This window comes from Lagopus muta, chromosome 13 (genome assembly GCF_023343835.1).
Source record: "Lagopus muta isolate bLagMut1 chromosome 13, bLagMut1 primary, whole genome shotgun sequence".
NCBI classification, from domain to species: Eukaryota; Metazoa; Chordata; class Aves; order Galliformes; family Phasianidae; genus Lagopus; species Lagopus muta.
In genome coordinates this window covers 3,256,653-3,279,991 of record NC_064445.1, presented here as the reverse complement: position 1 = coordinate 3,279,991, position 23,339 = coordinate 3,256,653, and the positions used below count along the sequence as shown (strand labels likewise).

At 40.8% G+C, this 23,339-nt stretch overlaps 1 protein-coding gene across 3 annotated transcripts; it reads right to left on the bottom strand.

Moving 5' to 3' along the window:
• Positions 1-1,838: 1,838 nt before the first annotated feature.
• Positions 1,839-23,021, bottom strand: WDR44 (WD repeat domain 44). 3 transcript variants are annotated; one of them, XM_048959865.1, is made up of 21 exons: positions 22,832-22,950; positions 21,615-21,735; positions 18,521-18,554; positions 16,010-16,084; positions 14,890-15,520; positions 14,143-14,273; positions 13,956-14,048; positions 12,952-13,088; positions 12,227-12,310; positions 11,835-11,941; positions 10,734-10,885; positions 9,194-9,332; positions 9,034-9,098; positions 7,744-7,857; positions 6,386-6,508; positions 5,672-5,863; positions 5,398-5,499; positions 4,579-4,694; positions 4,176-4,303; positions 3,346-3,477; positions 1,839-2,954 (listed from the first exon to the last, which is right to left on the bottom strand). In XM_048959865.1, exons 4-21 carry the CDS (start codon positions 16,031-16,033, stop codon positions 2,860-2,862), a joined length of 2,565 nt encoding a protein of 854 aa, XP_048815822.1. In that variant the 5' UTR covers positions 16,034-16,084; positions 18,521-18,554; positions 21,615-21,735; positions 22,832-22,950; the 3' UTR covers positions 1,839-2,859. The 3 variants fall into 3 exon arrangements, with proteins under 3 accessions (XP_048815822.1, XP_048815821.1, XP_048815823.1); XM_048959864.1 differs by lacking the exon at positions 21,615-21,735 and having other exon boundaries at positions 22,832-23,021; XM_048959866.1 differs by lacking the exons at positions 21,615-21,735; positions 22,832-22,950 and adding an exon at positions 19,526-20,087.
• Between the last annotated feature and the right edge of the window lie 318 nt (positions 23,022-23,339).

Sequence of the window (23,339 nt, the reverse complement as noted above, 5' to 3'; positions counted from 1 at the left end):
GGGAGCATGTTCCAGCTCTATGGCAACACAGCGATGCCACCTTTGGGCTAAGAGCTCCTTGCTGTTAAAGGGCTGCCCTCTGCTGACTTACTCAGGATTGCACGGCCACAGCTCCTCAAGGACAGGAGAAACAAATCCCATATGCTGCTTCAGGATTTCTCTACCCCCCAAACAATGAAGGGGAAAGCAGGCAAAATTCACTAGTTTTGTGTGCTCCACATACGTAGCATTACATTCTGATCTGCTTTCCACATAGAAGCTGGAATTGCCATTGAAGCACACACAGGAAAAGGACCATTTTCTAATCATGTGAACTGAAAAGCTGCCTTAGCATCCCAGTAGCAAGCCACTGCTATTAGGAAAACACTAGGAAAGCAGAATTCTATTAGGAAAACACTAGGAAAGCAGAATTAATAGCTGTTAGACAAGCTATTAGCATAAGGAATCCTGAAGCACAGCTCCAGCACCACATTACTAAGAACCAGCCAACAGCCCTCCAGTTTGTTCCCACATTCACAGAATGAATCAAAACCAACGTGCCTGTATGAAAATCTCAAACGATCTATAATTACCTATAATTAGAGGGGAAAAAAAGATACATATAGAAGATGGACATTGCCAAAATACAAATTAATTTGAGTTGGAAGGGACCTTTAAAGGCCATCCATCCCAACTCCCCTGCAATGAACAGGACCTACAGCTTGACCTGATTGCTCAGAGCCCCATCCAGCCCTGCCTCCAACAACAGGGCATCCACCACCACCTCTGGGCAACCTGTTCCAAAGCACAACTACACTCAGTGTAACAAACTTTCCCCTTGTAGCCAATCTAAGTCTTGCCCCTTTCAGTTTGAGACCATTTCCCCATGTCCTGTCCCAACAGAACCTGCTACAGTCTGTTCCCTTCTTTCTCAGAGCTGCTTTAGATATGCTGTTTCTGTTCTCTGCACATGCACAAGCTTGCAGAGACAAATTGTCTCATAGATTCAGAGTCAAAGCTAGCAGAGAAACAACTGTTTCCAGTCATAGCTGCTTGCTGCCAAAATAAACTGTGACAGGAACCAGCTGACCAGGAATTAGGTCTGGAAGGGAAGCCTTTGTATCATCTTTGACACTACAGACAGCTCAGTTCATGGATTCCTGTGTTGATTCATACATATCCTCACTTCTATCTCCTGAAAATTCTCAATTTCCTTTTTTAAGTGGATTCTGGATTACATGGATGTCAACAGCTTTTGTTAAAGCACAAAAGGATAAGTAGACCCTTGGAAAAAGAAATTACAGCCTTCTGCATTTACAACCTATTACCAAAACTCACTTCTGGAGATACAGATTAAATGTCTTTGTGCCATCTTCCCACCTCTGTCAGTCAAAAGAGCTCCAAGAACAAAACCAAATCAAGAGTTTGCTTCTGCCTCATGCATACACGAATATTCAGAGCCATACTTACTTCATGTGTGCCAACTGTGACTTTTCTAAAGGACACAGCATTTTTTGTATTTATTTTGTTGGACAATATACCCCTTGCAATTCCCTTTCACGTTCAAGCCAATACATCAACACCTGAGAAGAAAATTAAGATGGTGGGACCAATTCCCTGACTTCCCATATCTTCATTCTCCCACTAATGGCAACAACAGGAATCTTAACACGCTTCTGAAACCTCCTCCTTACATCAGATTACTGTACAACTGCACTCCATTCTGCTCCACAGTTAGTGCCAGTACTCCATTCCCCATGACACAGCTGTTAAGGAAGTGACAGGATGGGACAAAACAGAACTAAAAACGAGCACACAAGACCAATGATCTCACAAAGCAGCCAACGCTATTTAGACAAATGGCAAATTTAGGAATCAAAATGGGAAAGAAGCAACACTTTCCAAGTGTGTGACCAAGTTTAATGACATTTTTTCCTCTGAAACACTTGACCATCAATAACATTTCATGGGTCAGGGTGCCCAGAATGTTACTTCATAGGTGTTTTATATGAATATTTACAAAGACTTCCAAAATTCAGTGGCACTAAACAAACAAACAAGAACTTAAAACTTTAAGCTACAATGCTTAAAAAAATGTAAACAGTTTATTTTACGTAGTTGTAAAATATAAGAACTTTCTAATGCAGCTTGATTTTATCTGGAAGGTGAATGTATCCTGGTGCCCATGAACAAGGAATGAGAGAATTCTTTACACAAGTATTGTGCTCCAGTGTGCAAAAAATTACATATAAGAAAGGAATCTAAAGTCCACAACACTTAAAAGACAACAAAAAGTTTCACGTCCTGAAGTTGAGAAATTTATAAAAACATTTACACGTTGTTGCTGACCCATCAAAAAACTTGCATAACTTAAAACTCTGAACAACAGCTACTACAAATTCAACATTTCTCTCAAATGGAATTTTGTGCAACGATCAGACCCAATCATTCACCGCTTTTACAGCCATTCCTCCATCTTCCCCACCACCCACACCCAGTGGCCACAAGAGCCACCAAAACCTCCAACAGATTTTCAACTCAGTGCATGTAACCAAAAGGCACACACAGATGTGAAGATGTTTTCGTGCAGAAACCTGTGCAGGTTCACAATGACATTGCAGAACACCTCTTCTCAGAAAGTTTAGAGCCTAATGTTTGGCAGCATTATTCTTACATGTTCCCTTCTATTCTACAAGCCAAAGTGTTAATTAGGTAGACACTGCTTTCCAAGAATCCTGTATTTGAGTAGCCATAAAATAAAGATTTTAAAAATAAATCAGCCTGTAACATTATTATATTAGATACTCTGCTTTTGCCCACGTTATTAATGGAATTTTAATCCCACAGTACCATGGTTTTATACTGTCAGTTGCAAAACAATTAAGATACACATTTCTTTTTGTTAATGAAGACTTTGATTGCTCCAGTGAAGTCAGCCGATAAAAGCACTTCCGTGTGATCTGTCTTCAGTGCTCCTTAAGGAAAGAGAATAAGCTGTTATTTCTTACAAATGAATCAAGCTCTCATTAATAGAATCGCTGACACTTTTCTTCCTCCAGCCCATTCTTATTATCTGACCATTTCTTCAAGAAACACCCGTGTTTGTAAGAAAGGGACTTTTGCATTATATCCAACCCAAAGCTGTACCTCCTAACGGCTCAAGTTAACAGGAATACTGCCAAAATACACAGGGCAACAACTACATCCCTCACTTCCTGGTCTGGGAGTTTTACATTGCAATAGCAGTCAAGATGTCCAGAACATTCATGCCCCTTGCAATGACTTCTCTTCCAAAGAAGCCTCCCTCCCACATCAAAGTATTCTTCTCATATTGTGGTATCAAGCAGAGGCCATCTTAACACCTACCAGAGGGAATGGTATCAGCTGTTTCAGAATCTTCTCCTTTACTTTCAGCTTCTTGCTTATCAGAAGTTTCCAGTGACACCATCAAGCCAGGATTGGGAGCAAAAATCGCAGAGGTGACCACAGCGTTGTGTGCTTCAGAAAGACAAACCAATTTTGATTACCTTGTTCCAAGGGATTGTTCATTTTACAGGAACAGCAGGCATACATGTTAGTAAGTATCCAAGAATACCAGTGTTAGCTGCACTAAGTAAATTCATCATTCAAGAAACAATTATCATTGTTTTACAACTCTGAGGACCTCTGAAGCTCCTGTAAGCACCCAAAGCTAACTAGCAAGAGTTCCAGAGCACATTTGATATAAACACTGCCCTGCATTTCCCAAAAAACCCTGTGCATTGAGTGGTGATTCAGAGGCTGGATAAACAAAAGAGTTGCTCTTTTTCTTTCATTACATGACAAAAAGTAAATAAATGCTTGCATTCGTTCTTGAAGTCACATATGGGATCTAAGAGCTGATAAGTGTTTTGATTACATACTTATACAGCTCAGCTCTGCCAATGAAACATGGCATTCATTCAGAATCTGACTGAAGCTGGAAAAGCTCCAAGCCACATCTCTTGCCATCCCAACCATGCATCCTAATCACATGCACGTCTCCTGAGGATCAGGTTTTTGAGTCCACTTATTAAGAAACCCAAAATCACAATGCACCTTGCTTTATGATGTTAACTATTTGTTCAAACTAAATGAACAGTACTGCTCAGAAAAGTATTTGTCTTCCAGGTTTTAATTTTATTTTCAAGTCTTTGATAAAATAATTGACTTCTTACCTTTAATGCCTTCCCAGAAGTCATTACGGTCTCTTCTTACAGATGTGAATTTGCTCAAGTCATGGTAGGTGCTCCAAATATAAACATATTTATCTTCTGAACCGCTTACAATGTATGTAAAGTCATGGCTTAAGATAGAAAGAAGGAGAAACATTACTTTCATTGGATGCTCAAGTAAGTGTTACAGTGGCTCTTCAGATGACTTGCAGTCAGACCAAGTTCACAACTTATAGGATCTTTTCATAGAATTACAGCCTTCAGTTACCTCTGTATTCTGAGCTTTAAGACATCTCAGAGGCTCAGATTTGTACCAATGTATACAGATTATTCAAACAAAAGCCTCTGTACTTCACCCATGGTACCTTCAAAATTCAACAACTGCCTTGCCATAATACTGTCTTACCTAAAGCTGGCTTTGATTTGGCTGCTGCTGTTGACATAACCTTTGTATTTCATAGATAAAGACAGATCTCTTAGGTCATACAATCTAATTCTGGAATCATTAGATGTCACCAGTATCTAGAAAGAAATGAAAGGAAAATTAGAAGTGGAAGCAGTTAGCATGTACAAGAAGGAGCAACAGAGTTCATTCTCCACCTTTCACACAGAATCACACAGAATTCTGAATCTTTATCTATCTTTATCTCCACCTTTCGACTCAAGGCTCCAGCTCAGAGCAAAGCCAAGCAAAAGGACTGATTCCAAAGAACAGAGTACACTTTTTGGAATATCTGCCTTGAGCTTTCAGCATTTTTTCAGCTTCTGTACAAACCATAAAATGCCTTGGGTTGGAAGGATCCATAAGGATCACAAAGCTCCAACCCCCCCGGCCATCTTCCACATTTAATACTGGACCAGGATGGCCAGGGCCCCATCCAACCTGGCCTTGAACACCTCTAGGGTGAAGAATGCAGAATACTGCATGAATATTAAATTTGGAGACATCAGTTAAGCCAAAGAAATTTTCACTGAAGCCATTTAATCTATAAACATTTCCTCAGCTTCACATGAATCAGACCAGAGTATCACTGAATTTTACCACTAGTCAGTATCCTGTAACGCAAAATAGGCAAAAGCAATTTCATCTAAGGAGAGTAAAAAGAATCCTGATTTAAGTTGATTATGGCAAACAAAGGTTAGCTGAGCAAGCAAAAACTTAATGAGCATTAGATATAACTGCAAGACTCCAGTATCAAGTCCAGCTTTTACTGAAAGGCAGTACCTTATTTTCCCCAGGCAAGGGTTCAATGCCAGTAATTTTTCTTCCAACTCTATTTCGGCCTCTAGTAGAACGTACATGTATTTGTGTATGGTACTTCAAGTGCTGAAAAGAAATTAAAAATTATGTTTATTTCAAATAATTTGATTTAAACTGAAGTTTTAACCTATTTTGCTTCAGGTTCTAACAGGTTTTGTCTCTTGATACTTAAATAAGAAGCATCACTTTTCAATCTTTATTGCTTAACGTGAGAAAACAATCTGGAAAACTTTCTTACCTCTGTGTCATAGAAGATGCATCTTCCATCATACGTGCCTATTACTGCATATTTGCCATTCTGACAGAAGTTGGCAGCTGTAATCAATTTTGTCTGCCCATCCACTTCGTTCCATAATGCCACTTTTTTGTCAGGAATGTTCCAGAGTCGGAGTTTCCCATCCAACGAACCACTTAAGAAGTACCTGTCATCCTGAGAGGAAACACTGCATTAATCTCTGCTTGTGCTATAAGGATGCCCAGAAATATTTCCTTAAAACCATCCCAACTGATTTCCAAACTTCTGTGAGGAATCCCATAAATGTGTTCATTATGAAGTTTATGATGACTGAACAGACAGTATTAAACTTACTGACAAGTTCAATTTCTTATGCAGCCTTCACAACAAAATACCTCCAGCTGGGACTGTTAGGACAACCACATTTTTTCTTCCAAACACAAGCTGCAGAAATACTAACCCTGTGTTATTCCAAGTTAGGCCAGCTGTGATGTTGTTAGCCTACAGACAGTTCACTTTCCACCTTATTCCTACAAATGGTGAAACATGGACACTCTCAGTGATGCTTAGTGAAAATGAAAACACTGTTCTGGAATAGTATCCAATGGGATACTTTTAAACCACACAAACTATTATTCAATGTGTTTTTAAAGTTACAAATAAAGGGGTAAGAATCTCAAATTCTGCCTCTGGAAGAAACAAGACTATTACACTTACCCTTGGATGGAAGGCTATAGCAGTGACAAAGTCTATATGCTGGAAACAACAGAGACATTCTCTTCTTGATATGTGCCATAAACGGACAGTTTTGTCCATAGAAGAAGAAAGCAAGAAGTAGTTCTGTGGAACAGGAGGATTCCATGGTTAGCAATGGGCACAGAAGGAACAGAAAATACAGAAGCTGATACCATGCATTTTTGTTTGAATTACAGTGCTTTGTACAGCTTTCTTGCAACTACAAAAGCATCAGCCCAAAGCTCTCATGCTCGATCACTGATGAATGTATTTACCAGTTTCCATTTAACACTGTTTCACTAAATTGTGTAACTTGCTGAGATGCTGCAATTTTCCTTAGCACAACATTTCCAGGACACTGACTACAACTGTAATGCACCATAACACTATAAATGTTAACAGGCTCCCCAGCCCCTGCTACAGAAGAAACTTGGGTGGAACTGCAGGGAAGATTTCTGAAGCTTCTTCAGAGCACAGCAAGCCATCAGGACTGCCTGCTCTCATGGGCAAATACAAGAGAAGCCCCATCTATTCACAGCATGTTTCAGGAAAGGCAACTCTTCAGAAATCAAGCTTCTTTTGGTGTGGTATCCTAAATGCTAATGGAAACAAGTCTCATCAATTCCTCCCTTTCCATGAAGGTCAACATTTTATTCTTTCAGATAGAAATGTCCATTACTGAGTGGTGCTTTCCTTAAGCCCACAACATCAGAGCTCAGTTATTAAACTATTTCTGGAAGAATCTCAGTGGAAACGAGTACTTGGAAAAGTAGGTACAAGAAAAATCAGCACAAGTTCCAGAGACAGGGCAAGAGCTTCTCTTAAGATCCTTCAACCAGAGTGAACTCTTAAAATAGCAACAGTCTTCCAATATGGAGAATTACCCAACTGAGCTTTGTGGGAAAAGTGTTGATAGTTAAGCACAAGGCAGTTCTCTAGTCTCAATACATGCTTCTCTTCAGCAGTTTTTCAGAATCTGTGCATTTTGCATAAAAACAGCAAAGCATACAGAAGACAAGAAAAGCCATTAACACCATAACTCAAATTACAAAACAGCTCAGTGAAAATTCCTTCCCTCCAACTCTAAACATTTCAACTTACTTCAGTATCAAAAAATGATACAAAACCACAACTGCATTACTAGCTTGTTTTTATAAAAAGCCTTAATTAGAGAAGCCCAAGAAGTTAATTCTTTTTATTGCAGCTATTTCAGATGAAGTGATGTTTCTGCAAACCCTTTCTCTTAAATTCTTTTGTACTGTTCAGAAATATTTTTAATGGTATTTGATATAACAATGAAAACACAGGAGAACTGTGCAGCCTGTCTTAAGGTGCCTTACTTTAGACCAGGAAAGATCAAGGAGATCTGCTGTATGCCCTTTGTATTTGCAAAATGGCCGTTGACGAAATGGAGCATTTTTATCATCTGGGTCTTCATCAACTCCACTGCAAATCTATCAGATAAAGGTACAGAAACGTTAGAAAATGTTAGCTGGAAAACTTAAAGAAAGCAGTTACTGCTTACATGAAGCACAGGGCCTGTAACAATTTGAAGGACTCTTAAATGATACAAAATAACATTGTACTAATAAACACAGTAACTTTAAAGCACAAACCCACTGTGAAACATCCTCTTGAAATACCAACACCAAGCAGCTCCACACTGTCCATCAATACAGCTTTTATTCAATGGGATAAACTTGACAGCAATTTAAGGAAACGTTCAAAGATAATCTTTTGGAATCAAGTACACAAATTGGAGAAGTGTATTTCAGTGCAGAAAATAAACTGCGAGTTAAAGCTTCGGTGTTCCAATGCGCATCAAGAATGCTAACTTCCTAACAAAAGGGCCTTTCAGCATTGACAGGTGGCAAAACAAAAACTAGAATTCCCCATACAAAAGATCATGTAAAAATAGCCTTAAAACAACACCTCTGGTGTACATGGCATGCAGTTACCTAAGGGTAAGGACGGATTCCCCCTCCCCACCAAAAGCATGCATTAAATAACGTTACTGCTAAAAAGCTTCAGTTAAACCCTGGTTTTATCATTTGTTTCTTACACTACCGAAAACAGAAAAACCCTGATCACATTGATTTCAATGGCAAGATTAGGAAAGTATCTGAATGCTCTACAAGTAACAATGTCTTAACACTTCTGGTCTGTGATGTCCCGTTTTATTCTATCCAGATGTGCAAACAACATCATGCTTTGCCAGCCTTCTAAGTATGCTATTGTTCAGCTCGGCCTTCCTCAGAAAAGAGCATATGAAGTTAGATGTTAACCGTAAGTAATGCATGAAGGCAAAATGCTATGCCAGGAAATTCAATAGACTTTTTTCCCCTTTAATGTCTCTTTCAGAAATCCACTCTGGGAGACAAGTTAGTTGCAGAAGGCCACAGTGAAGCAAGGCAGACTACAAAAATGTATGAAGTACAGTGACTTGGCTCCTTGCTTGCTTCCCAGATACGTGGGATAACAGTATTTGGCCGAAGAATATTGACAAAACATTTTGTCTATGCCTCAGGCCAAGAACTATTTAAAATGTGTTTGGATAAAACAACAATAAAGACCTGGCAGTACAGAACAGTGCAACCACGTCTTCCTTTCTCAATATCTAGTGTACATACCCCTGCATCAGTATCAGACTTCGAAGAATTGAGACTCTCTTGGGATGGGGAAGGTGAGACACGGCCTAGAACAGAAGCAGAAGCTCCACAATCAGCACCAAGTTCCTACACCAGTAGAATTTCTAACGTTTTAGAGCTCTAGCAGTATATGGAAAGTTACCTTCCGTGTTGTATTTCATTCGCATGTTATTGAAGTAGTCAAAAGCATTTTTCAAAACCCATATTCTCACGACATTGTCCTGTCCTGCAGATGCAAGTAATCGACCACAGTGAGAGAATTTCATCGTCCAAACAGCGCCCTGTTCAAATAAAGAGATTGTGGTTTAAGTTACATAAACTACCCTTCCTATACAAAAAATGCTTTTATACAGTGTCAACAGATGTGATTCAGGACATACACAAAAACAAGTTGCAGATTGAGGCACTGAAAAGTAATGGTTACATCTGGTGGGCAGCATAACACATTTTGCACAAAGTTTGAAAGCATACAGGGTACAATGCTGTAGAAGTGAGGATTTAGCATTGCTCAGTGCCACCACAGTGTTCTACATGAAACTGGTATGATTACTAATGGACAGCAAGGCAGAGGTGACATGCAGATACAGCAAATATTTGTAGCTGTGCTTGAAGTTAGTTCAAGCTGTGGTACCATTTCACTTTTTCCCCTTGGAGAAATCATGCTTGTTTACAACAATTCCAGCACCCTAAACAAGTACTACATATATACATTAAATGAGGATTTTGCAAAGCTTGTGACAACTCTTTATCCAGTGCAAAGTCCAAAGAGTCAACCAATAAGAACATGGTACCACACCAGCAATATTCCATCTTCTGTTTATTGAACAGACACCAGGTATTCGACCACACCAACCCAGCTCCCTTTTCAAATTCTTTTGGGGAACTTCCCAGGTTTTAAGAAGTCAACTACTGGCTTGATAGAAACTAATATAGATGCAGTCTTGGAAATGTTTGTTTTGAAGGACAGCTTTGAACTCCCCAGTGAAACTGACTGCTATATGCCTTATCCTCAGCCTATAAGATGAGGGACAGCTTCAATTGTTGTCACAACTGCTGTCAGTAAAAGTACCTGGGGAGTCCAATACTAGAATGAATGAATTTCAGACTCCACAGGTGAATGTGCAGCACTAGAACAGTGATGGATGGGAAGTTTTGCTGCTCACCCTCCACAGTTGCCTGTTTGGAAACATCACATTCCAGTCTCTTCCCTCCTTATCATCGCAGTTCATACATCCCATTCATCTCTCCCCACTTTTGCCAGCAGAATTCATCCAGTATTTCAGTTCATTATGTTTATATTTCTTACAGGCACATAAGTTCAGTTTCTGCTGACTTGGACAAACAGCTGTTCTGTGCTCACTTCTGTTAGTGGATCATAGCCTATTTGTGGCTTACATTTCTAGCTACAGAAATCAGGAAAACAAGTACCATGCAACACAAACTCTTTTGAGGAAAACTTCCAGAGAATCTCTCATGTCCAATTATGTGATTACCCCTTTCTCTTCCTGAAAAATTTGATCAAACCAGTCAAGTTTTCATTTCTTGCCAGAATATTGCTTTTACAGAATGGAACTAACTGCCCTTCATGAAAAAGTACGAAGGTCATCAAGTAGATAAAGGCTAAAAGTTGAATTTTAGGCTGAACAGATTCAACAAAACAAAAATGGAGATCTAAGACATACCATATGCTCTCCACTGAGATCCTGAACAACTTTAATTTGTTCAAAATCATAAGGTCCCTTGAAGCCATGTGCTGCTTTGAACTTAACTGGTCTCGTATACGGCATCCCTTCATCGTCACTGGAAGAAGGATCATCTTGATCTGTATGGAAGACTAAAAGGAACACAAATTCAGAATGTTGCAGCACACTTTCTACTAACAAGAATATGTGCCAATACATTTCAGTAGCAGATCAGTCTTGAATTTGCAAATTTTGATAAACAGCTGTAAGATCTTAAAGCAAAAGATAAATACGTTGCATCAAGGTCTAAGAACACACCTATACTATTTCTGGTTTGCAGTACATCCAAACACTCAACACCCAAAGTAATTGCCATGAATTTTCATTCTGCTTCATATCTTGCACCAGGTTTTGCATTCAGTACATCCTGCACGTCGCAATTTCTGCCAATTTAACACATGCTGAAAATTACAGATTTAATCACATTGGTTTCTTCTTACAATATGCAGAAAGGGCCTGGTGGGCTGCCCATGGAAGCAGGAGAACTGCAGAAAAACTGGCACAAAATTCCAGTGGCAATATAGGATCCTGAAGTGCAGCAGTTCAGTGGCACTTATGTCTCTGCCTGTGGTTAAACTGGCCTAGTTAAGTACTAGATTCCTGTTTGGAAAACTGTTGAAACAAAGGGACAACTCAGCTGTTTTCAGAAAAACTTCTACCAGGAGTTCCAGCTGTCTGAGGATAGAGCATTGATTGTCAGAAGGCCAAGTGACTTTCTTAAAGCAATTAAGAAAATCCCAACTTCTAACTGTGTTGGAATAACTCTAAGAAAGATCGTTGTACTGTTAGAAAGCTGTCTAGATATGAAAGTAAAAATCACACTATTCAACTGGCTTAACTAAAAGTTAACATTTGCTGCAAAAGAAACCAGCCTTGTAACCTCAGAATACCTACCAAGCTACAGACTTGAAGAAGCCAACTGTACTCAGGTAGCACACACCAGTATGTGTCCCCTCAGCCAGCTTTGAATTTGAGAAGCCCAAGGATAAACAGATTTATTTGATGGGTGGGGGAGTAACACACAGAAATCATGTCACTGACCTTCATCTCGAACACTCTTGACTTTATTTACAGCACGTTCCCCATACTCTTCAGCAAGGTGCTTTGCTCGCTTCACAGATTTGCCAAGGAACTTTTTCAGCTGCGTGCTTAAGAAGGGAGGCATTTATTCAACAACAGTGGCAAATTCTTATTTTTTGTTATTACGAATCAGTAGCTTCGATTTGAAATGCAGCATTATTGCTTTCCACTACTGCTTCTAAAAATAAGCATTTAATTTGCCAGCAGTCATGTAATCTTCAGTTTAACTGCAGAAAAATAGGCTTAAGTAATTTCAGATACCAATTAAATAACTTGTTTGGATTTAAGAAGGGGAGTTTCAGCTTAAAATGAAACCTGACGTTTATTTGTAGAGACATGGAACAGCATCTTACGTTTTCTGCTTTAACCTCCCTCCATCAGTATCTGTCTGCTGTGTCTGCATTTTGTCTTCATCATCAGACTGTGCTGCGTCGTTACTAGGAAATACAGGAGTTGGTGTTCAGTATGAAATCTTACTGTGTGTAAACAGTGAAAAACCAGTAAAGTAGGACCAAATGATAAAACAGGTCTATCATTTCTTAGGAATCTCGATAGTAAAACTGCATATATGTCCTAGATGTCCAAGAAACAGTTCTATGGAAGTGAAATTTTACTTTAAACAGCAATGCAAAACAAAACAAAACAAAAAACAAACAAACAAAAACCCTGATTTTTTATGTATATGCATCAATCTAGGCCTTAAAAATAAGTCCATTTTCTAAGTTGACATAATTCCCTGATCATTAAAATATAAAATTCAATTTAAAAAACAACAAACATTCAGTTTTAAAGATGAGAAAGGCCCAAAGCTCTGAACAGAGCAAGGAAACCTTCCAGTAGAAGCCACAATGACCACAGGCCCACGCTGCAGTATTATCATAAACTTTCGATTAAATTAGAAAAATTTCAATAAATAATTCTGTTGCCTCAATAAATAACCCAGTTCAGACAGAACAGGGAATTAAACATGCAAATCAGAGACAGCTGGATTGGGACCCTTGCACAAAGAGTCCTCTGTATGCAAAAAAATACGACAGAAACAATACTAGAAAGAGTTTAAAGCTATCATCATTCATACCTGACATATTCTTTAGTTCTCCTCATGATATGCAAAGTGAGAGGATTAATGCCTGTTGGCAACTTCTCTTCTGCCAAACTCAGGGGTATTTCTTCACCTGTGTCAAGGTTTTTTATCATTACACTTGCTAGAATTTCCTATGGAAGAAATATGGTGTGAAGTCAAGATGGCTCAAACAGGCATCAGAAGGAAAACAGAAATCATGCGGTCTTACAGATTATTTACAGCAGTGAGAGATCATGTTGTTCACTGCATTTTACAAAGTTCAGGCTAATCTTGCTGTCAGCATGCTACTGCAATTGTTACAGAGCACCACACACAGATAAACAATTACATGTCATCACAAGCTTTGATTTCATAGACCAGAAATGCAGCCATATAAAAATCAGACACTACCTGACACAAGCTGTGCTAAAAATCAAACATATATAATAAAATTACTCTGAAGCACCCCCACCTTCCAGGTATTTTAGCAGATTTAGGCAAAGAATCTTTGCCTACAGATAAAGAGTATTTAAACCTATCAAGTACTACAGAAATGGGTTTTTTTGGAACACGAATACACCTGTTGAGCAATAGTAAGCTGACAACAGTTTGATAGCATCACTAGGATAAACTGAAGTTATTAACTGAATAAGTTACTTCTCAATATTAGGAAAGTCATTTTCTTGTTGCTGACTTCTTCCTGTTTTCTGTGCAGGAAGAAATTATCAGCTTTGCTAACGTTCCCTCACATTAACCTTGCAATGTGTTACAAGCACAAATTCACAGCATCCCAGACCCATTACAGCTCATACTTCTACACATTACTACTCCAAATGACTCAAGAACCACAAAGTCCTTACATGGATGAAGTCAGTATGCCATCCCTTCTCTCTGAGCCTCTGGCCACAGCTTATAGCAGGCCAGAGGGCAAGAGCAAGGTGTGAATACTGCAATTAACTCAGCAGACTGGAAAAAGCAAGCACAAAAAAGTACTATGTACAGATTGCTTTTATTAATACCTCATCCGTGAGTTCTCTTCCAGAATTAGATCTGGGTCTCTGTGGTCCAAGCACTTCATTTGTCGTTTGGCCATCAGCTGCTTTTCCATTCTCCTGAAATTTTGCAGACAGAAGATACATAACCTCTAACAATGGAATGACAGAAAACGTTACTGTGATTCTCAGACTTGAAGCCATTTCCCAATACCTGAGCAGTGACAATTTTATCTCCGCTAGTAGCGCTTGCCAAATCCAAAGAAGGCTGAGAATCCTTGGGCATGACCTCAGTCACTGCACTTGGAGTTAAAAGACCACCAGCTGTGAAAGTCTCTCGAGGAACTGAAAGGAGATTCATAACAGTAAAAAGAGCATAACAAGAGCCACGGACAGGCTACAGAGATTACTGGAGTGCTGACATTATCTGACAACTTTCTGTTCATTAGTTGTTTTTTTTCCCCCCCATCAACCACCACTAGATCTGTCCTAACAGCTACATATTTCATATATCATATCTATGCCTCCAGCTATTTCACACTTGGTCTTCTTCAGTTCTGCTAACAAATTGGGGTTTTTTTTTCCTCTTTTGCTTATTTTCCTAGTAACCCAGGATACTCATTTTCATGAGTCCTCAGCCTACACATTGATTTGTATTTCTAACCTAACAGAGATAACAGATACTTCATTCGAAGCCTCTTTTCTTTCCTTAGCTTCTGCATCGGTATGGCTAATTCTTCTTGCTGTAGAAGTAGGTCTTTTGGTAAAAAGTGTTATTTTGCAAGAGAGTCCAAGAATTAGAAGCATTTGTAATGCAAAAGGCTTTTTTTTTTTTTTACACTATAAGAATTTGGAACTGTTAAAGCTTTTCTTTGCTTGCAGGTGGACTGAAAACACAAGATCTAACAACTCTTCCCTCAGAACACAAAAATAGCTGAAGCCACTTAAATAAATGACTTGCCTTCTAAAACAGGTTTTTGTACTTCAAAATCCAGTTCACTCTTTTTTTTCCGGGGGGGTGGAGCGGGCCGTGCAGGAGGTGGTGGCCTTGGAGGAGGAACATTTGTTGGAGGTGGTGGCCGTGCTGGAACAGGCTTCTTTGTGCTAGCAACAATATCAGGTTCCACAGTAAGATGCCTTGGTGGTTTTGCTGGAGGCATTTCTTCTGTTGTAGGAAGGTCTTTGGTAGATAAATCTGAAGTCACTTGTCCTAAAGTATTCGCCTCTTTCTCGTCTGTTATGTCCTCATCTTTCGGTGTTTCTTCTTGTGCTTCAATTTCATCCTTTTTATGGTCAGTTGTATTTGTTACTTTTGTTAGTTTATCAGTTTCCTGTTCCTCAGAAGTAAATAAAGGCCTCCCAGCTTCCAACTCAGGGTCCTCACACACACTCTGATGCACTGGTTCACTTGGATCTTCTTGTAACGAAGCTTTAGCAGCCAGTACTTCTGGAATACTATTAATGATACCTGCACCAGCAATCCAAGCATTTGCATCTGAAGTTGGAACAGTCAGTCCTTTCCCTCTAGAGGCTAAAGAATCATCATCTAGTTGCTGTGCTTTCTGGCTTTCTTCTATAATACTGTCAATAATCTAAGGAAATAATTAAAACAACATTGTACTGTTAAACAGTAGCTACTTCTGGGGAACACTTACCATACAGTTTGTATGGTAATACAATAAACAGAAAACTCTTCACTGAGGAGTTACTTTGTATACAAAATATATTTTGACTAAAATTCTGAGGACCAGAACCTAGATGCAGGAATAGGTGCATCTGAACAATGAAACAAAATGAGTAATTTTCTTTCTTCTTTAATTTGAGAGACAGCTATCACTGGATCAAAAGTTGTTCAGCTGTTTGAGATTTCACATACCAGTATAGAAGATTCTATACATTAAATAATTCAATGCTTGCAAATCTTAGATACGTTTTTAGAACACTTTAGCTTGATGTTTACCCTTCAGATGAATATTCTCACTAACAGAAGCCACACATTCTGTTAGCTTTTGGATGACAACTCATTAGTGTTATTTCATATTTCCAGTGTGAGGATGGAAGCGTAAAGAAGCATAACTAACCTCTTTTGAATCATCTTGCTTCATTTCTTGTACAAAGGTTTCATTTCCAGCTTTGTGCAGCCTGCTGTCCACATCCTATGAAAAAAAAGATACAGGATGATGGTAGTGAGAAGGTCTTGAGTAAGATTACACACAGCTTGAAGAAACTGCATTAAGCATAAAGGAAAACAATGCTGCCACATATTCATCCATTATGGAGTAAGTACCTATCTGGCAGAAGCAATGCACAGTACACATGCAGATTATTTCACACTGGCACACTCAGAATCAGTGTGCTCATTGCTAAACAAAAGGCAATTCAACATTTGGTATTTAACCTCCTGCCTGCTTGTGTTGTAATGCACAGAAATCTGATGAAAGACTCCAAGACAAACATATCTTACTTGGAAAATGATGGATTTTATAAATGACTTAAGATTCCAGCCTCAACTAAAATAGAACCGAAGGTATCACGAAGATTGGAGAAACATACACGTTTAAGAACCTGGAGCAAAGATACATAAACATACTTTGCTCTCTGTCAAGCGTGGGAAAAGATGCCAGAACTGCTTTATCACCACTTACAACAGAAACATTATTAGTTTTCAATGTAAGTGTAGTTTAGAAATGTACAAACAGCAGCACCACGTTGGCACAGCCTGTTAAACAAGGAATAAAAATAATGCAGTGAAGCGGGTTGTGCCAAAATAATTTATTAAGTCCTTGTAAGAGTCTTAAACCTTGCATAATAAAATAATTAACCAATCATAGTTATGGATAAGCTCCAGAAACAACAGACACTGGGTATATCAGGTACATGCATCTATACAGAGGCTTAACACTGAAAATATCCCAGCTCTGAGTGAAAGGATTTGTCAATTTCTGAACAATCCTATGCTCAGGAAAGCTAGCAGTTGACACCACAGAGGTTACTGCTTTAACCAGAAGCCAACTTTAACCTCAGTTAGTATGGTTTACTGCACATCACATGCATCCTGTTGACATGAAGTACTGACAACACTGCCTAGAGCACTGCCTAAAGGGGAATCTGATAGAAACCCCCAGTGCTGAAAGGGACCTGCAGAGAACACGTAATCCTTCTGACTAATGGGGCAGTCTCAGAAAAAGAGAAAGACTTTTTGTGACTGGCTCGAGTTTATCAAATAAGCCAACACCTGTTCAGAAAGTTAAGAAAAAACAAACATATCTTGGCTGACTCCCTGAGCAGAGACGCAGAATCACTGTCCTCCTCCTCCTCCTTCCTACTACGCAGAGACAGCTGCAATCATTAAAATCTTATTCCTCTCTGTCCACTCCTCCACCACCTTCCATACGTTTTTTTCCACTCTGTTTTTGTTTTATCACCGTTTACCTTCAAAGACACAACTTAAGAATTTAAGTGCAATCAGTGCCTACAGTAACCCATTACATTAATTTCTAATTTTGTTGACTTAACCTCACACACCTGTTAAACTTTGGACTTCAGGAATCTTTCTTACCCACTCCAAGGCAAACTGTACCATTAGTCACACACTCAGAGAACTGATACAGTACCAGGCAGAGAGAGAACAGTGATTCAGCTTCAGAAACAGTGACTTAGGACGATACTTACAAAAAAGAAAGAGCTGTAAGCAATATGTAAAACCTGGTAATGAAAATCCTCTATGTTTCAGCCAACAAGACACTCAAGTCAGTTTGGTTGCACTGAGCTTAGAAGGAATGATAGCTACATTTCTTGAAAGGTTTATTGTTAAAGGGATGTTACACGTTCAAAGTATTAAGCAGAACACAAAATAGATGGCTGCTCCACAAGAGATGCCATAGGAGCTGGTATCACTGTAAGAAGACAACTGATTTGCTGGCAGCTGAAGAGAGGAAGCTATCACCTACTCTCTAACAGTGCTGACAAATGCATCATTTGATTTATTAGGACAAAATATTGAGCCTCCTTTACTCCATCTGAGCATTGCACAAGTATCACTGCTGGCTCTTTGGAGACCAGAAAAACAGTGACATTTGTACACTATTCAACTCCTTATTTTAACAGGTGTCACATTCAGCTGACTGTCGCTGTGCACAGATGCAGCACACCAATTACTTGTGTAGGAAGTGGCAATGCCATCTCCATCAGCTAAATATAGTGCTGTATTTTCACGTCACCTGAAGTACACACACAGATTTTTCTTATTTTGAAGACTGAAAGGAATGAAGTCAGTATTTCAGATCAACCAGGACCCCAAAAAAACCAAGTCCCATGGAAACATGCTTCCTATTCATAAATCATCTGAAAGAGGATAGTCTAGCAGTCAAGTACAGCTCAATTAATTTGCAAATTTCATTTTTAGAATCAAATTAGCTTCAAGACATGTTAAAGTTCCCTAAAAGTAAAGCTGGAACATCAAGAGACACAAGCAGAACATTTGCTCCCTGCAGCAAAGAAAGCTTACCATTCCTCAAGGAGATGTCAGGACTGCCACAGCACACCTACATTAAGTATAAATGCTTACATCTGATTGATTTTAAGAAACTCACCTTCAATACAAAGGATCCAACCTTTGATGGTGACCTGTTAGAAAGAGAAGACAGACTTATGCAGAGCTCCCGGAAAGAAATCTCAACAGTAAGCTTTGTATTAAACAGTTTTAATGGTCTTCCTTTACAATGAGGTATACTTAATGATTCAGACAAGCAGTGAATGCTTCTGATACACTGCTCCTTTATACAGAACACTGCAAAGAGAGTTAAGAGCCCTTCTGTCTGTCACAAACCCACTGGAGATTCTCTAATCCCTGACAGTTTCTCAGCTCCAGCTTCCACAAACCATCTTTCTGTCATCCTTTTCTTAGTGTACCGATGTTACTCCAAGCACACATTTAAAATCATCTCCCATTACACGTAATGCATACCCTGATACAGTCTGGCTGCATTAGCATCCACTCTGAGACGACCTCTCATTTCACTAATTACACAAAAAAAGGAGGTATCTTTGGGGACAGGCATCACGCAATTACTTCTCTTCAGGTCACCACGTAAACCAATCAGTGAACTGTCAACTTTCACTACATCCCAGACCTGCAGCTCAGAATGCTGTTAGATAGTTAAACACCGAGTCTTATTGTGATGACAAGATTGTACAGTTTCCTATCACAGCACTTGTCCTGTCACAACACTTGCCAGCTACCAGCACACTCCCTTCTGCTGCAGGCACATCACTCCCTCACTAGTAACGCACCATACGAGGTTCAAACAATGTAGCTGCCCTTCCCAAATTCCTTAACTTTCAAATACTCAGCTTTGTGGAAAATCTGCACTCAAAAGCAGCATCCCACATTGATGCTCTGACACAACACAGAAGAGCACAAAAATTTAGTTTTCTTTCACATAGGACTGCTCAGTAGATGATGGGATTACATATTTGTAACACAACGGAAAGCACAGCAATGACAGCAGAGCAGCAAGGTCCCAGGCTGCAGCAAGTGAGGATGTGCTCAAATGCAACACCTGTGGGCACAGAAACAAAGGGAAGAAGCTGCTTACCTTCAGAAGGCCTCAGGTATGCAGAGATGCCCTCACCTCCACTACCAACCCTTACATGAGGGCTGTGAGGGGTGGATCCTGGCTCCAGCCCTTCCATCCACTCAGGTACATTCCATACACCTGAACTCCACTGGGCTGGCCCTGCCTTCCACCAGGTGCTCCATCACTGCTTCAAGACATGACTTAGCATTTCCACTACGATATTTTATAAAAGATTTTGCAGGTTGCATTTCAAGTAAAAGGCTTCTAACTCCGGTATCCTAACGTGACACCACCGGTACCATCAGTTTAACAAAGAGAGGAGTTAAAAGTTACCCGCAAAGATCGGGCAATAGTGGAAGAAAATTTCTATTTCACCTGCACAAACAGCACAGGTCTGATTAATCTGAACACCAGATAAACACTTCAATAAGATCTTTGTATTTATTCAGCTGCAGAACTCATCCCAATACTGACAAGCCATAAGGAAGCCACTCTCCCACTAGTAGCTCTAGTGCAGTACCCAAAATACAGTATTTAGCAATTCTTCATTACACAGTAGGTGAACTGTGTTTCTTTATAAGAAATAAAGCGAGTCATGTACCTGCATCCAAACAACTGTGCCTGACTTCACGTTCTTCTCTCACAACTGCCATCCTCCTTCATGCCCACAGTAACTTCTGAGGTTTTTTCCTTGACCTTTTTTCAGTTACAGCCTTTTGATAGTGGAGTGACAGAGGTTCAATCAGGATGTTTTCTGCTACACTGCCTCTCCATCCCCACTCCAATGACCACAGGACCAACAGGTGCCTTCACTGACTGGCTACACTGGCACCTAGATCTCTTTTCCTAGGATGCTTACAGAAGCAGACATTGCTTTGGACCTAGCAAACAATAAAATGTCCGTACATCATACCAAAAGCAGTTACACATCAAAAGACCCGCAGCAGAAGGGAAGGATGTAGACCTCACTGCAGGCAGTGGAGAAGTCTCCAAACATTTTATTTCATCACACTTCAGCTCACACACATCATCAGTTCAGAAAAGCTATCTCAGCCAATTACCAAATGACATTCGGTAGCTAATTCTGCCATTTTTGCTAATTAATCCTTATGAAGTACCAGTTATACACAAACTTAAGGATATGGTGCTTTCCTTCAGAGAGAGATTTGATCATTGGTAGTTACTGACTTAGAGGGGGAACTGGGAGCTTCCATACAACTTGAAAATTCCACTCTCACACATCACAGCAGTAATGAGTAAAGCAACCAAAAAGCAAAGTCACCACTTCAAAATTTCTATATGAGCAATTATCAAACTTCCCTATGCAGGGCAGTGGGGAGGAAACGAGAAAAAACACTTTTAATGAAAGCAAATCTATCTGCACTACTTTGCAAAAAGCTGTTTATAGTATACGCTGCAAAAAAAATATACATATGTATTCCTGTGTATTTTTGCTGATCATCAGAACATGAATGTGTAAGGAAATAACTGAAAATGCAGATGCTAACACACACTTTTCGGTTGCCCTTCCTCTCACAAGAAATTCTCTATTTTGTGGGTCACAGCTCAGTGCCATTACACATGTATAGGTGTCAGAACTGCAATCTACAAGCCTGCTGCCAAAAAGCACCCAATGTAAATGTGAAATTAGCTCTCAGGAAATTCCAAAGCTTATTTAGAGAAAATACTCTATGTTGTTAGTACAGACTGAATATCAGACTGAATGACAGATTCAGTATCCACATTGCAAACTAAGCCCTCTGAGATCTCCTTACTTGATGCCATCGATCTGAGCCAATCATGCATTCTTATAGGTTATGGAAGAGCAATAGGAAACAAAAAAGAACTTCAGTTTTAATTTCTTTTAACTTATTCCATAGCAAGGTGGGGGAACTACTTAATATAGGTGGGGGAAACTTGCAAGTCTGGACAGACAGCATTATTTGTAGCAAATAAAAGGTAAGATATGGAGCTGGGACAGATTTAGTGGCTCACTTTTACCAAAGAATGGATGTTTCCAGCTTCCCACTTCTGCTTTTAGCCACAAATCCCGCATCTTCACCCTACCCTCTCTCCATCCTCTCAGGCTGCAGCTGTTTCAACTTACTGAAGAGGTTTTGCTGTTCCTTGTTTTCAGTTGCTTTCAGTTACTCAGTTAAAACAACTCAGAAGGGTTTGGTGATCACTAGCATCTGGGCAAGGTGAGAAGCAGGAGCATCACCACGTTTCTGTAACAACATGCTGTTAATTCATCTTACTACATCTTGCAAAACTGTATGCCAAGGCACGTTTTTCCACCAGGCTACTTAAAAAGCTAAGTTAAGAAAAGCTATGCTATGTGTGAGGATGCAGAGGAAGTTTTTCACACACACAGGGTGGTGAGGCACTGGAACAGGTTGCCCAAGGAGGCTGTGGATGCCCCATCCTGGAGGAATTCAAGGCCAAGCTGGATGTGGCTCTGGGCAGCCTGGTCTGGTGGTTGGTGACCCTGCACAGAGCAGGGGGTTGAAACTAGGTGATCATTGTGGTCCTTTTCAACCCAGGCCATTCTATGATACGATTCAAGCCTAGCCCTTCCCTTGTTCAAGGCACCCAGGAGCCATTTATACAGATAATAACAAACCCTTGATCAATTATTAAAGCTCCAATGGATGGATCCCACAGCCCGTATCTCATTGCTACGCTGAGCTACGTGGCACCTCATCCTGCAAGGTCAAACCGTGGAGAGGTTGGGTCCGGACTGCCTGAAAAACCAGAGCTGATACAACCCACTGAGCACAAAACCAGAAAGATATTTACCACTGCAGAAGAAGGAGTGTGTTTGGCTAACGACAACAATATAGTGAGGCAGCTCTGAGCTAACAGGTGCGGGAAGCTGTGCTATAAAACGCTGCTCAGAGCCCTCGACACTTAACATCCAGGCAACGGCATTAGAAACGAACGACAGAGTGCACCTGAAGTTGTTTAAAAGACAGGAACAGCGAGCCCGGTGCTGGAGAAGCCCCGTTGCTCGTCCTGCACCAGAAAAATCACATCTTTCCATCACTAAAGGAGGATTTGAGCCATCAGCACGGATCGCACCGCCGCACATCCTTCCCAGACACGCATCCTGCCCGCCCTAGGAAGGCTAGTCTTACCCCAGCGTAATAACAGCAATACCAGCCCCGCCAGCCGCCCCGTGTCCCCGCAGCCTCTCGGTTTCGGCTCCCCCCCCCCACCGACCCACCGCGCTGCCCCAACACCCGCAGTGTGCAGACGGCGGGGCGGCCGCCTCCCCCAGAGCCGAGGGAGGGCAGGGCAGGGCGGCGGCCGCACGGGACTCACGGCGCGGGGGAGGCGGCCGCCAGGTGAACATCTTCGGGAGCGTCGTAGAACTCCTCGGTGTCGCTGTCGGAGGCCATGGCGGAGCCGGGCCGCACCGCGCTGGGCTGAACCGCCGGCAGCGCTGAGCTGCGGGGCCGCGGCCACGTCCGGGCAGGACGGGACGGGCAGGCGGGGGCCGAGAAACTCTCGCGAGAGCAGCGACGGCACCGCCCCCTGCCGGGCGGAAGTGCGAGAGGAGAGCGGAAGTGAGGGAGGGGTGCGGAAGCCGCGTGACGGCAGGCGCCCCCTTGAGGAGCTGCTGTGCGCAGCGCCCTGCACCAATACTATGGAGGCCTGCCTTGCAAGGCTATGGAAGTCTGCCTTACAAGGCTATGGAGGCTTGCCTGACAACGCTGTGAGGCCTGCCCCAACCTGGCCATCCTGCTGGCATCCATCAGGGCTCGCATCCATAAATGACACCATAGGGGAGACATACCTGTGTGTGGTTGTCCCTGAGCTCCCATGTCAT

Bases quoted from the DNA above. Each gene is read 5' to 3' on its own strand.
- WDR44 (XM_048959864.1), bottom strand. From the start codon at position 22,908: ATGGCCTCCGACAGCGACACCGAGGAGTTCTACGACGCTCCCGAAGAT. The intron at 10,886-11,834 runs GTCAGTGACATG...TGTTCCTTTTAG, and splicing joins CAAGAGTGTTCGAGATGAAG to TCTTCCATACAGATCAAGAT. The intron at 9,333-10,733 runs GTATGTCTTAGA...TTATTTGAACAG, and splicing joins ATCTCAGTGGAGAGCATATG to GGCGCTGTTTGGACGATGAA.